Raw genomic sequence first — 13,523 nt, 5'->3', positions numbered from 1 at the left:
GTAGTCAACATGAAATATAATAAACACATGCTTGACCTCTGGGGGGGGTGGAGATTCTAGATCTACAAGGGAAAGTAAGTCAATGCTCTAGAGGTGGGAAAGAGAACTTTCTCAAGTGAAGAAAAGCTAGCTAGAAATAAGCCAAACCAAGGCTGGGCATTCACAAGTAAGAATAACTCTCTGTATTTATTTGGGAGCAGGGTGCCAGGCCCCCAAAAGAGCAAAGAGTGAAAAACAGCCAACTCCTTAGGAATTATAAGATGCTAGTATTTTAAAATTGGTGGGTACCTAGGAAGCTTGGTGAAATATAGAATTGCAGAATACAACTCTAGGGTTGTAGGGCAGGATTCCAGATTCAAGGCCCGCCTTGATCCTTCAAGTAATTTTACTGAGTAGATGTCAAAAACCAACCCCATGAAACTACATAAGAGGATATGGAAAAAATGGGTGTCTCTCTACATCAGAGATCTCTGGAATGCTATCTCTTTCCAGCTTCTGTGAGGTAAAGGACTATGTTAGCATATATGAGAAATATCCTCCTAAAGCTTGTAGAATTGAACCCTTGGTCCCATTGTTGCTGTTGTTTGTAGAATCTCTAGGTGGTAGAACTTTGTTGGAGGAAGAAAGAATTCGGGGAAGTGTTGTCATTGTGTAGACTGGTCCTACTTCTTTTTTTCTTGGAATTCTATTGGTCAGTCCTCAAGCTGTGATCTTGTCTTTTCCTTGTCACAATGAAATGTATACCTTCTGGTACTATAAGCCCGAATGAAACTTTTCTTAACAAGATTTTGTCAGGGTGTTTTATGGCAAGAACGGAAAAGCCACTAATGCTGGGGATGATGTGCTTATATTAGTCAGATGCAGCCTGCTGCCTATACTGTCCCCATTTTGCAGCAATGAAAGGGGGACCTTCATTGGAGTTGGTTTCTCCAATTAGATTTTTATAATACATAAAATCTTCTATAGATAATTTGCATTCAATTATTGGCTCATTTCTTGGTTTTTGCTTCAAAGAAACACACTCAACATACCCAATCTACTTGAAGACCTACAGGGCTCTCTCTATATATGCTTCAGATAGAACTCAGATAAAAATTGTCTCCAAAAGAGTTCTGAAGAAGTTAGAAGTTTCAGAGCAGGAGGTGATGTCTGTGGACAAGTCATCTTCAAGTACTCACAGTAAAGCTGAGGTCTGCAGGCAGGGTTAGCAACAATGAATTTGAAAGGCAAACATTCCAGAATTTGGTCAGAGAGATGACCCTTCTGTGGAGAGGGGCCTGATACACTCAACATCTCACTCGTCATACGCTTAGCCTCTCCCCTTGTCACACACCTATCTCTCCATTTTTCTCCCATCCTTTAATTTGCTTTCTACTTGTAGTTGTGGTGAATGATCTTTGGTTATACCTGATGTATGCACACTGGATGATGCTTCAATGAAGTCAAAGAACATTCATATTGAAAACTCTCATTAACAAGGATGAAGCTATGTCCGATGAAATGGAAGAGTTTGAGTGTCCCTGAAACTTGAATGTTAACTCCGCTTCTCCTTCAACTATCATGTTTTTCTGTCCCTTTTTCAGACCTAGGCTAGCAAAAACTAGGGCTATTATTTGTTCCCCGATGCTAGTCCTCCATATGCAGCTCAGTATTACAAAAACATACAGATTTTTTTTTAAAAAAGAGTTCTTCCTTTGAGAAAAATGTTTATGTGTGAACAGACATTGTATTAGAATTACAAATCAGTTTGGATATATGCATAGAGTTGTTCTTCTAATTGCTTCTTCAAAAGAGCACTCTCCACAGAGAATGTCATGTCTGTGCAGAGGGCTTCCTTTCCTCTGTGGCTGATTGAGATTCAGGAAAAAACCCCTTATCTTCAATGAGGAAGCTCATCAGGCATGCAAGTCCCTCCTGGTCTCCAAACAGTTCTCCAGGGACTCCAGTTCCATCCTATTCATTCTACAAATTTTCTCAGATATCTCATTAGGGAAGGGGAGGGACCATAACCCTGAGTAATTCAGCGAGATCTATTCTGAGGGCAAGGCAGTTTTTGCTTGAGTTGGCATTTTATGGAGCACTCTGGAGTCATTAGAGCAAACACAAAGCACGGTTTCATACTCACATATTTTATGATTTCTGCTTCAAATATGCACTGTCAAGTCCCCTTCTCCTTCAAAACAAACATTTGGGGCATATACTCTAACTTTCTACATTCAAGAGTTTTGAAACGGCTGGCTTTATTTTCAAACCCTTCAGTTTCTTTTATCCATTCTTCCAAGACCCCCTCTCTGGGGTGGTAGAGAGCTGGGCTCCCACTTGAAGATTCTCTGGCCCACTCTTGAAATAGAGAACTGGCAGCTTCTTGTGCATTTTTTAAAATCCTCTAGCTTTCTGTTGTGGAAAGAGTCAAGGCAAGTATGAAGGAGGTCATGCTCCAGTAGTCTGCTTTTGGCACTGGTGGTGTAACCCAGTGTTAACAATGCTTGCTGTCACATGAGGAGAATCAAAGAGTCTTTTGTACAATCAAAGAACTAGGAGAGAGGTCTTTCAATAGTTGACTCCCTATAGAGTAAACTCTACCATTTCTAAATACTGCTCTGCTCCCAGCTCTTATAATGAATTTGTAAACTCTTCTAGCATTTTAATTATTAAGAAGCCAATCCCAGGTACCTACTTTGGTAACTGGCTGTTGCAGACAGCACTCCCATCTTTAATTGTCAAACTGTTGGAACTACAGGCCTCTGATGTCTCTAGCTTGCTAGGTATTTATAATTTTCTTTCCCCTGTTCATTAGTCATGGAAGACATATCTATCTGTAAGTTCAGTGAATATGCAAACATATACTTGGCAAAGGTAGTCTTTCTTTCACATATGTATCTACATTCTCCATGAGCAAGTCCCTGGAAGTGCGTGGATTCACTTGGGATTATGGATTTACATTAGAGTAGATAGAAATTACTCTGTACTCTGTCTGGAGCTGAATGGAAACCTCAACACTCCATGAACCTAACAGTTGCAAACTGAGAAAAAAAAAAGATACATCCATTTTTCTTATTTCCCTGACTTCAGCTTAAATGGGTTGAGAGTGAAATGACTCAACTTGTTCTTGACAGAAAAGAGTTTACTTATACATCCTACGTGGGGCCTCTATTACCCAATTGCCCATAGATGAATTTAACATATATTTTTCTCTCTAGTGACTGTTATTAATTAGGAAGCTATGAACACTGGCTTCAGTTCTTTGTATTCACATGATAGTATTGCTTTTCTGGTTAGAAAGGCTTCAAAGTCCATATTGTTCGAAATTATTATGAGACTTAACAGGAGGCAACTTTCCATTCAGTCAGGTTTAACTTAGCATCTTAATCAAATTACTAGCTTTGAGCCAAGATAATTATGCAACTCCTCCAATACATTGTATTAAATAAAATCCTTTTTATCTGTAAAGAAGCTCAGTGAATATTTTATGCCCTAATCATATTCAAAAACATGACCATGTAACCGGAAAGGCCAGTATTCCATTTCTATTTTTACTGGGAGCTTGCTGTAGATTAAAGAGGGCACTATGGACTACTTTGTAATTGGCAGAGGCTGCCAACATTAGGGGGAAATACATATGCATCAGAGTCTTAAGAAATCTAGACAAAAATACATTATCAAGAAATATATAGGCTCAGATAAAATGAGAAATAATCTACTTCTCAATTTAAACTACAAATATCAGTATCTGCATGGGATTTCTTAGGAAAACACAAGTGTGTTTCAAATAGAATGCAGAGATATCAGCACAAAAGTATTTTATGTAAAGTAAGATACTGCATAAAAATCATTAATAAAGGAAACCAGACAAGAAAATATTCAAGAAAGCTCTAGAACACTCACCAACAAAGAATAAGGGCAGAAGTGAAGAGCAAGAAGAGGAAGTAAAAAAAATGTATTTGATAAATCTAAAAACTAAATTTCACTTAATCTACTATGTTTGCCATAAAGATTTATATAACTTTGTAATTCAGCCTTTGAGACAATTTGATTTTTTAATCCTTGTCTTGGTTTGGTTTCTATTGCTTCTTTGGTTTCTATAGAACACAGTGATCAAAAGCAACTTTGGGAGGAAAGGGTTTATTTCTGCTTGGAGTTCCACATCACAGTCTGGCAAAGGAAACCAGAGAAGGAACTCAAGACAGCCACCCAGAGCCAGAAATTGAAGGTGGGGCCATGGGTGAGTGCTGCTTATTAGCTTGCTCCCCTGGCTTGATCAGAATATTTTCTTACACCATCTTTAACCATCTGCCCAGCCATGGCATCACCCACAGTGAGATGGACCTCCCCATAATTAATCATCAATCAATAAAAGTACTAGGGGCATTTTCTCTACTAAGATTACCTCTTCCCAAATGATTCTGACTAGTGTCAAGTTGACATAAGACTAGCCAGCACTGAATTATAAAATATACATTTCAGATTTTATATATATATATATATTTATATATATATATATGTATAATTACAATAATATAATGTATAACATATTGTCATACTGCTGATAATTTCTAACCAAATGTTCACTTTCATTCTGCAAATGAACTTCATCCTTTTCTGACTTCCTGACTGTGATTCTGTAACATTCCTTGTTTTTTGAATTGGTATTAGCCAATGACTATAAATCCTCATATGAAGGAAGCATTACTTTCTGTGTTTTCCACAGAGATAGGAGAACTAATTTCTTTTCAACTGTCTTGCTGTTTTAAAGAGAAAACTCGAGGTGAGTAAGAACTCACTGACACCTTGAAGAGAACTTTCTTGTTTAATTCTATGACTTTTGGTGTGATGCCTCTTTTAACTTCTCTTCAGATACATTGGCTGGCTTATTACTGGAATTTTCAGAAACAAGCGTATATTATACAAAGTGGGATTACTGCTCAGAAACTAGCTTGAAAAGAAGTTGTTGAAAACTTTCTCTTTTTAAAAAAATGCATAATGTCATGTAGTAAGGGAGAGAATGTTTCCACTTAGCATCCAACAGGACAGCATCTCAAATTCGAACTTTCGAATGGGATGGACTCCTAGTGAGACAGGACCCAATAGTGAAAGTGTTGTTTTAACTGAGGGCCTTCAGATAAGGTAAGCGTTCTGAGTGTATATGAAAGAGAAGGGAAGAGAAAAGCTAATTAAAGAGGCAATTGTGTAAGCATGGGGGGGAGAGAAAGATAAATTGATGCTTTTGATTACTTGAAGTTTTATTTTCACCTTGAATGCAAGGGTAGCTTAGGGAGCTATTTGTGAGCCTTGCATCTACTATGTAAAATGTTCACACCCCAAATCAAAGAAAATCGGTATCAAATTTTCTTCCTCACCTATGATTTTTTATACCTTTCATTTGATTTCTGAGTTTGCCTAGATCATATTACACAATTGAGCTATCTAACAGCTAAATTGCTAGGAAAATTGTAGAGACATGGTAAAGCAAAAAAGCAATGAAAAGACAAGAAAAGTCAAAAGGATACTGTTGAAAGAGCTATGAAATACAAACAGCAGTTTCAGGAGAACACAGAGTGAGTGAGAGGATGTCCAGCTGAATTCCTGATCCTAGAAAATTTGCCACCTAACTTCTCAAAACCAAAAACTATTAGAAACTTTTGAACAACTCATCTGGAAAACAGTTTTTTTTTTTTTTTAAGAAACTACAAAGGAAAGGCAACTTCGTGAGATATTAGAATGCTTTCTCAAGAAAGGGTTATGGGTATTCATGATATATCACTGATCTGACTTTCTCTGTTAGTCCAACCCATTCCTGAAGGGACTTGTTTGCTACTGACAAAGTTCCAATGAAATATTTGGGAATCCCTAGTTCAGGTCATTTGCTTCCTCAGATGAGGGCTTTCTCCTAGTGCTTGGTAATAGTGTTTTCAATTAACATTTTTATCACTTTTGTTTAGCATATTATTTTTGTTAAGTAGAAAAATATTTATTTGTATCCATGGCTGCCCTTATCAAAGCAACCTCTCTCACTCTGTGTGCTGAATCTAATTCTATTATTTTCCTAATCTGGTGGATGTCTGTACTTACTCTTTCTCCAGCTGCACTGTATTTTAATTTTGGTTGTGACTCACATATTTCAAAGTTATCATCTATTGGCAGTTGGCTTCACTACCCTAGTGAGCAGAATTCCCTGACAACCTGAAAATAGACACACTAGAAACAGTCAAGTTCGTGGAAAGTGTTGGATGCCCAATACTAATCAAGATAAGTTGCAAAAGATTGACCAAAATCAGATCAATCCCTGATGATCAATCTCTAAGACAAAACAGTCTCACAACTTTAGTAAAATAAGTGGGAACAGAAACAAAGTGAGATACAGGATACTATGAGAACAAAGCTTGAGTAATGATAAGGTCATGTTAAGGTCTAGGCAATAATATCTAAGTAGAAGATGAGGGAGGTGACATTTAATCCATCAAGATGGCTAAGATAAAAGAATTCCCCACAGCCGAGGATAGAAATATCTCTAGCAAGTCAACTATTTCTTAAATTTTACCTTCTATGTAGCAGTACTGCTCACAGAAAGTAATCTCATGCCTACAACATATGATTGTTCTGCAGGGTGGTTAAAGGATTCCACAATTTGGAACTCAAGGAAAGTTCTAAGGGCATTGCTTCTCACAATGGCGGAAGGCCAGTAACTATTGTTCCTTTCCAAAGATAATTGAGAGGAAGTAAACTCCTACCCTTGACTGAGCAGTCCTAATGTCACACACTCAGATGCTCAGATGGATGAAGAAGTGTCATTTACATGCATCTGTGCCATGTTTTTTTTTTTTTTTTTTTTTTTTTTTTTTTTTTTTTTTTCCCCTTCCTTCCCTAATAGTTTGGGCTACTGGAAGGAACAGTGGAATGAATGATACAGGTGTGCCTGACAATGACTTCAGAAGCTCTTATGAGAAATTCTGATCGGAGAATAGGAGAAAAAGGAGACTTCTATTATGTAAAGAAAGAAGCAAAGGTGAAGCCTATTAATGAGAGATCATCACTCCAGAGAGTGATGGGATAAACCTTCTACATGCTGTGAATGTTTTCATTCCTTTTGGTTAGTAAAGAAGGTGATTTGGCCAATAGCAAGACAGGGTAAAGCCAACTGGGAAAGCCCAACTGAAAACACAGGGATATAAAAAGGGCGGAATCTGGGACAGAAGACAGTAAGCCTGCTGCAGCAAGAGAACAGGTAAGGCCACCAGACATGCGGCAAAACATAGATTAATAGAAGGGGGTTAATTTAAGTTGTCAGAGCGAGCTGAGGAAGGGATGGGTAGACAGCCGTCTAAGAACTCATACAACAACAAAGAGTAGTATGTCACTACCAGAGACTCGGGGTTCTACACCAGCAAGACCTGAACATCCCAATGTAGAGGAAGAAGAGAACGACCTTAAAAATGACTTTATGAAGATGATGGAAGCCCTTAAAGAAGGGATGAGAAACCCCATTAAAGAAATGGAAGGAAAGGCAAACAAACAAACAGAAATGGGAAAAATGGAGGAAAAGACAAACCCCCAAAATGCAAGAATTCAACAAATCTCTTAAGAAAGCAAGGATAGCCAAGAAAAACAATCAAACAGGTGAAGAGCTAGTTAGTAATAAGCCTGAGCAACGGGCCAAACAATTTGTAATTAATATTAAGCCTCTGAGCCGGGCGTTGGTGGCTCACGCCTTTAATCCCAGCACTTGGGAGGCAGGGGCAGGCGGATCTCTGTGAGTTCGAGACCAGCCTGGTCTACAAGAGCTAGTTCCAGGACAGCCTCCAAAGCCACAGAGAAACCCTGTCTTGAAACACCAAAAATAAATAAATAAATAAATAAATAAATAAATAAATAAATAAAAATATTAAGCTTCTGTGTGAGTATTTTGGGACTGGGTAGCAGAGAAATGGAAGCGCCACCTCCTTTTACATCAGAGGGCTAAAAGTAGTGATGAAATTAACAGCCGTTCAACACAAGTTCACCATGTGTAGAGTAGGAACATAGCTGTAACTTGGGAGCAGTATGGCTGTGAGGCATACAGGCAGAGCAGAGTGGAAAGGCCAGGAAAGCAGCTTCTGTGAGCAAGGATTTGAAGAGGAGAGAAGACGAGGGTGTGGGGTAAGTTTCCTTTGTAACTCACTATGAAATTCCCCGCGCAGTTCCACAGAGCAGCCCATATTAAGCGATTGTTGCACCTTAATGATGCCTCTGTGGTACAGGTGACATGCACAAATTCACCCTAGATAGAAACAGTTTTTTTCAGGGTACACTCTCAACATAGATGAAAAACCATTGCTACTTAATGAAGACGGGTGTTTCTACAATTGGAAGTGAACTGACTTCAATGGTGATTATGGAAACAGGTGTATTTTGTCTCCCAGAAGCAGATGTGAAACTCCCAAAGCCTGTAAAACATCCAATCCATTGGCATCACCATGAGACTGGATAAACCCATTTTGTGCTAAATGATTCAGGTTTTCATTAAGGCCAAACTCATCCTTCGTTAAGTCTTGAGCCGTGATCTTCATCCAGTTCATTGAATAAAAGGTAGATGCCAAAGGCTTCTCACAATCATCTTCAAACCAGCAGAAACTAATCCAACTTCATTTGTGCAAACACACTATGATCCCCTTTTTCTAGTTTGGTCTGATAATCTCCATTCAAGGTCTGTGGAAGATGAAAGATTCCCCAGGTTTACACCCTGGTAATCGTGGACAGAACACTATGTTGCCAGAATGGTGAACCCCTAGACAACCGTGGCAGAGATGGGCTGGCAGACGTGTTGGTGGCATTTCAAAGTGGGTGGGAGCCCCATGTCATCTCATCAAACAAAATAATTCTATAATTATCAATAATTTAATGTTTCTCATTTACATTACAGAAATACGTATTTGTAAATAACTTTAAAATGCATTTCATTTGTACTGTTCACATGGAGAGAGTATAAAGCAAACACAACATTTAAGCATGCCCCTATTTTACTCTATATTAAATGTTTGTTTTGAAGGGAATAAAAAAAAACTTGAACTAAAATGTTAAATATTTGTTTTCTACAAGGCTATGCTAGCACACTAAATGATGAATCATATTCATATTGAATAGTAACAAAAACTACATAAAAATTTGGGATTTATAAAAAGCAAAAGGGGACAGGAACATTGCTTCCATGGGAAGATTGCTTCCACACATTCTTTCCCAAGTAAACAAGATTGCCTGGGTAGCAAGTTGAGAAATGGTGTGGAGAGGAAGAATAAAGTATAGTTACTCATTTCATTTATTTCTTTCTCAGGGAAAATTTGGTTCCTCACATATTCTTAGGGTTTTTAAGAAAAAGCCTTATTTGTATAGAATTTGGGAATTTGGACCCAGGAACAGGAAAATCATTATAGATCTTAGTGGGAATTAAGAAATCACCCATTGTCTGCAAAGTTAGGTGGAAGTTATAGCAGTGAGGCTGTTTGAATAGGAAATCAACTTAAAGAGTAACCCAGAATATGGGCATCTTTTAAGGCCATAGGAATGTTGCTCGTTGTGGATGTTGATTCTGCCCTCTTTGGCTTTAGCTTTGACCTGGAAATGTTCCCACTGTGATGTTGAAACCACAGCCAGGAAAGAAAGCTGTGGCCTTGTTTCATTCAAGGAGAATGAAATAGTCTCCTTCAGAAAATTCATAAAGCATCTCTCTGAGATATTTGGAGAGCTTAATGGCCTGTGCCAAATTAGAGTTCAGCACACTGTGCCTTACTTTAAAAAAACAAAACAAAACAAAAAACAAATAGCATCCATTTTTCACAGGTAGTGGAAAATTGCCTTCTAGAATCAGCAGTGATTCATAAAATTATTTGTTGTTATGATTTCATTAGTTTTAGCTCCCCATGTAGTTAGGCGTCAGTCAACTTTAAAATCATTGCCCTAGTTAGACAGTGGAGTTCGGCAATTATCAGGAAGTGTCTACCCACAGAGACTTGAAAACAACATTCAGAGAAATGGAGACACCAGCTCAGATCATGTCACTGCTAACTGAAGTAGCCCCTCAACCAAGCCACAGGGTAATGCTGACCCCGCTTAACATCACTTTCTGTACCAGGCTTTCTTTCTCTGCACACAACAGCCATCCATCGTATCTATGCTCCCTGTCCTATACTCCTGACACAGGGAGCTGGTGCTATTCCCTTGTTTCCCCCCCTGAAACCAACTTTCATCCTATTTCTACTTTTCCTTCACACACCAACATAGCATTTCACAAGTCAGTGTCAACAATTACGAGAAGGCAGGAGTGGGGTCAGCTAATGGTGGCCTATGATCTGAAGACAGAACATTATTTATGTCTTCTTATTACATAATTTATTGAGCAGTTCCATTCGTTACAAAAAGGGATATCACAATCATAGTTATCAGCAGAAGAGCCCATTTCAAATGAATAAGGCTTGAAGTTAGAAATAGTATTCTAAAGTCATCTATGTGTACATTCTGATACCCATATGAACAGTCATTAAAGTGAAAGGAAAGGCGATTCTAATAAAAACAGCCACTAGGGCACCATAATAACGTGATCTGAAGTTCCTTCATTATGAGACACTGCAGCCATGTAGAAGCTGATGAAAGTGGTAATTTATAGGTAATGATTGTAAATTTTAACTTAAAAATATTTTAAATCATCTCAAACCAGCAGATACAAATGAGATATAAACAATTAATATTCAGTTGGAGCACATGGAAGAGACGAGACAAAAAGAAACTATTTTGAAGATGTTCCCAAAGCTATAGTCATGTGCGTGTGTGCATGTGTGTGTGCATGCATGTGTGTGTGAGTGTGTGTGTGTGTGTGCATGCATGTGTGTGTGAGTGTGTGTGTGTGTGTGCATGCATGTGTGTGTGAGTGTGTGCATGTATGTATGAGTGCATGTATATGTACGTGTATGCCTGTGTGTGTATGTGTGTGTGCATGCATGTGTGTGTATGTATGTGTGTGTATGTGCACGAATGTGTGTGTGAGTGCATGTGTGTATGTGTGCATATGTGTGCAGGTGTGATCTCCTGTGTGTTCATCTATTTGTTTCTGCCTCTAGTACTAGGATTATGAGCATGTCTGCTTTGTCTGGAACTCTTACATGAGTTCTAGGGATTCAAATAAGGTCCTCTTTCTACAAAGCAAGCCCGTTATTTGCTGAGATCTCTGCCTAGCCCAAATTCTTTGATTGCCAGCCCCGAAACTAATAAATATATATACATCACCTAACGGTCCCAGTGAGTGGTTTTTGTGTGTTTCGTGGTTCTCATTCACATATATTACTTTATTAGTTAAATACATGCTCTTAAAAAGTTGCTGGAAAGCTGGGCGTCGGTGGCACACGCCTTTAATCCCAGGACTTGGGAGGCAGAGGCAGGCGGATCTCTGTGAGTTCGAGGCCAGCCTGGTCTCCAGAGTGAGTGCCAGCGAAGGCTCCAAAGCTAAACAAAGAAACCCTGTCTCAAAACAAAACAAAACAAAAACTTGCCTGGAAAGAGGAAATTGGAATTTTGAATATTAATTTTCATTGCAACAATCATAAATGAAGCCTACAATGCTAAACATGAACTTCTGCAGATTCTACATTAATAAATTATATATGTTTGAATATATTACATATCTGCATATAGTATATATGTGTATAAGTATACACAGTAATAAATGTTTTTGACTATGTCTAATTGAAAAACAAAAAACTGAATAACAAGTTAACTATAGTTATAAATTTTACCCATTTTAAATATGAATAGTTTAACATAAACTTACTTGCCATTTTGCTAGTTGATTTTTTGAAAAATAAATAACTATAAATAATTATTAAACACTGAGAAAATGTGATGGAACATGATGAATGATGTTGACCTTATATAACTTGCTAAATCTAACTGGAATGGCCAAAAAGAAGTTTATACAAGCTATCACGCTTACTATTAATACTGGTATTCAGAAAGGCTCAAGAGTGTTCTTCAATGATTCTAATAAGATATTTGCACCAAAAGGCATAATTCAGTCACTTGCATGCATAATATATGCTTAAACCATGCATCCAGATAGCAATGTCAGCAGCTCTCAAGGAATAGCTCACTTCTTGCCATGGTTTACACAGGGTACTGTGGCTGGGTTCCCCTTGTCTCTCCCTATTGTGCTTACCTCCACATCTTGGAATTGGTCCACTCCACATTACTTTTCCATCCATGAGAATACATGTAATTGTTTCTGTTCCCTGTGTTTTAATAAATCCTTCCTCACAGATAACGGAAATGGAACTTCCTAACTGAAAGTTGTCTCCAAAGCGACGGGCATTGATGGGTATTCCCGGGTCAGGACATTCATTGTGGCCGAATGCTTAACAATGACAAAAAGACATGAGCAGTATTAGAAAGTTATTTCCACGTGAGTGTAAAATAATATGTAACAGTTGTGACTGTTCCAACACATAATTTATACACTAAAATTTGAAAGTAAAATCTGTGTCTCATTGTGTTTATCATTAAGATAAATCAATACAGAAATCTCTAATATAACTGGTTCACATTCCAGTAAGCTTGAATTCTAACAGGTTTATGCTATCTCCCTTTAAAATTCCAAAACTCATCCTGTCAGGAATGGAAAAAAAGTTTCATTGGGAGGATTAAAGGCAAGGTCTCTGTCCAGTCAAAAAAACATTGCAATAGTTTTACAGATTTTCACAACTGCATGACCTTTCCTATCTACTAGCTCTGCAAAGAGACTTAACTCTTCAAGGACCATGTCCTAGGCACAGAGGTGTACATTGAATAATTAGGTGGGCCTGATGAGGAAAACATCAGCATGAAGAGAAATGTCAGATTTCAAGAGTCATATAGCTTGCCTCTAGTCATAGAAATGAGAGTTTACAGGACTGCAATGTATCCTAAATTTTGGCATTTGAAGTATTCACAATGCCTTCTGTATCTTTGGTCCTTTTTCTGATGTCTCATGAGCTTAGAGTCACCCTTGTGTTTTGTCTTGTTTCTTTTAGGGTGTCTATTTAGCAAAAAGGAAGCTATAGTGCTAATCTGTTAATTTAAACAAATAATAGGTTACTTGGAATTCTCCAAACTTTTTTTTCTTCTATTAATCTATAGAACCATATATTCAAATTTTATTTTACTTTAATGGAAATAGAGGATATTTCTGTGAGGACAAAGCATTCACAAGCATAAGGCGTATTTGAAGTTTTTATAATGTGATATTTGTTCTGCACGAATGCAGGCAATTATTTTAAGTTTTCCAACTTACACAACATTTCAATGATGCTCTCAATTTACATTATTTTATTTTAATCTTTATCCTAAATTACACAAAAGACATTAAGGAAAGTTTTAAAATGCATAAGTATATTATAGGTATATTTGATTGAATGAATGTTCTAAAAAATTCTTAATTCTCAAAGATCTTATTAATTAAAAGATGATAAAAATATATTTCATTGTCAACCTTTTAATCTTGCTGCTCTAACATATAATAATGTCCAAGT

The 13,523-nt window shown here is 37.6% G+C and overlaps 1 protein-coding gene across 3 annotated transcripts in view; it reads right to left on the bottom strand.

Annotated features, from left to right (window-relative positions):
* Positions 1-13,523, bottom strand: part of LOC100774887 (CUB and sushi domain-containing protein 3) — a 1,055,385-nt gene that overhangs the window by 383,457 nt on the left and 658,405 nt on the right. For all 3 annotated transcript variants that reach the window (XM_027431430.2, XM_027431431.2, XM_027431432.2), the window contains one exon: positions 12,176-12,370. In XM_027431430.2, the coding sequence (XP_027287231.1) occupies positions 12,176-12,370 (195 nt within the window). The remainder of the gene's footprint in view (positions 1-12,175; positions 12,371-13,523) is intronic.

This window comes from Cricetulus griseus, chromosome 10, assembly GCF_003668045.3.
Source record: "Cricetulus griseus strain 17A/GY chromosome 10, alternate assembly CriGri-PICRH-1.0, whole genome shotgun sequence".
NCBI classification, from domain to species: domain Eukaryota; kingdom Metazoa; phylum Chordata; class Mammalia; order Rodentia; family Cricetidae; genus Cricetulus; species Cricetulus griseus.
This window is presented reverse-complemented; position numbering and strand designations above follow the sequence as displayed.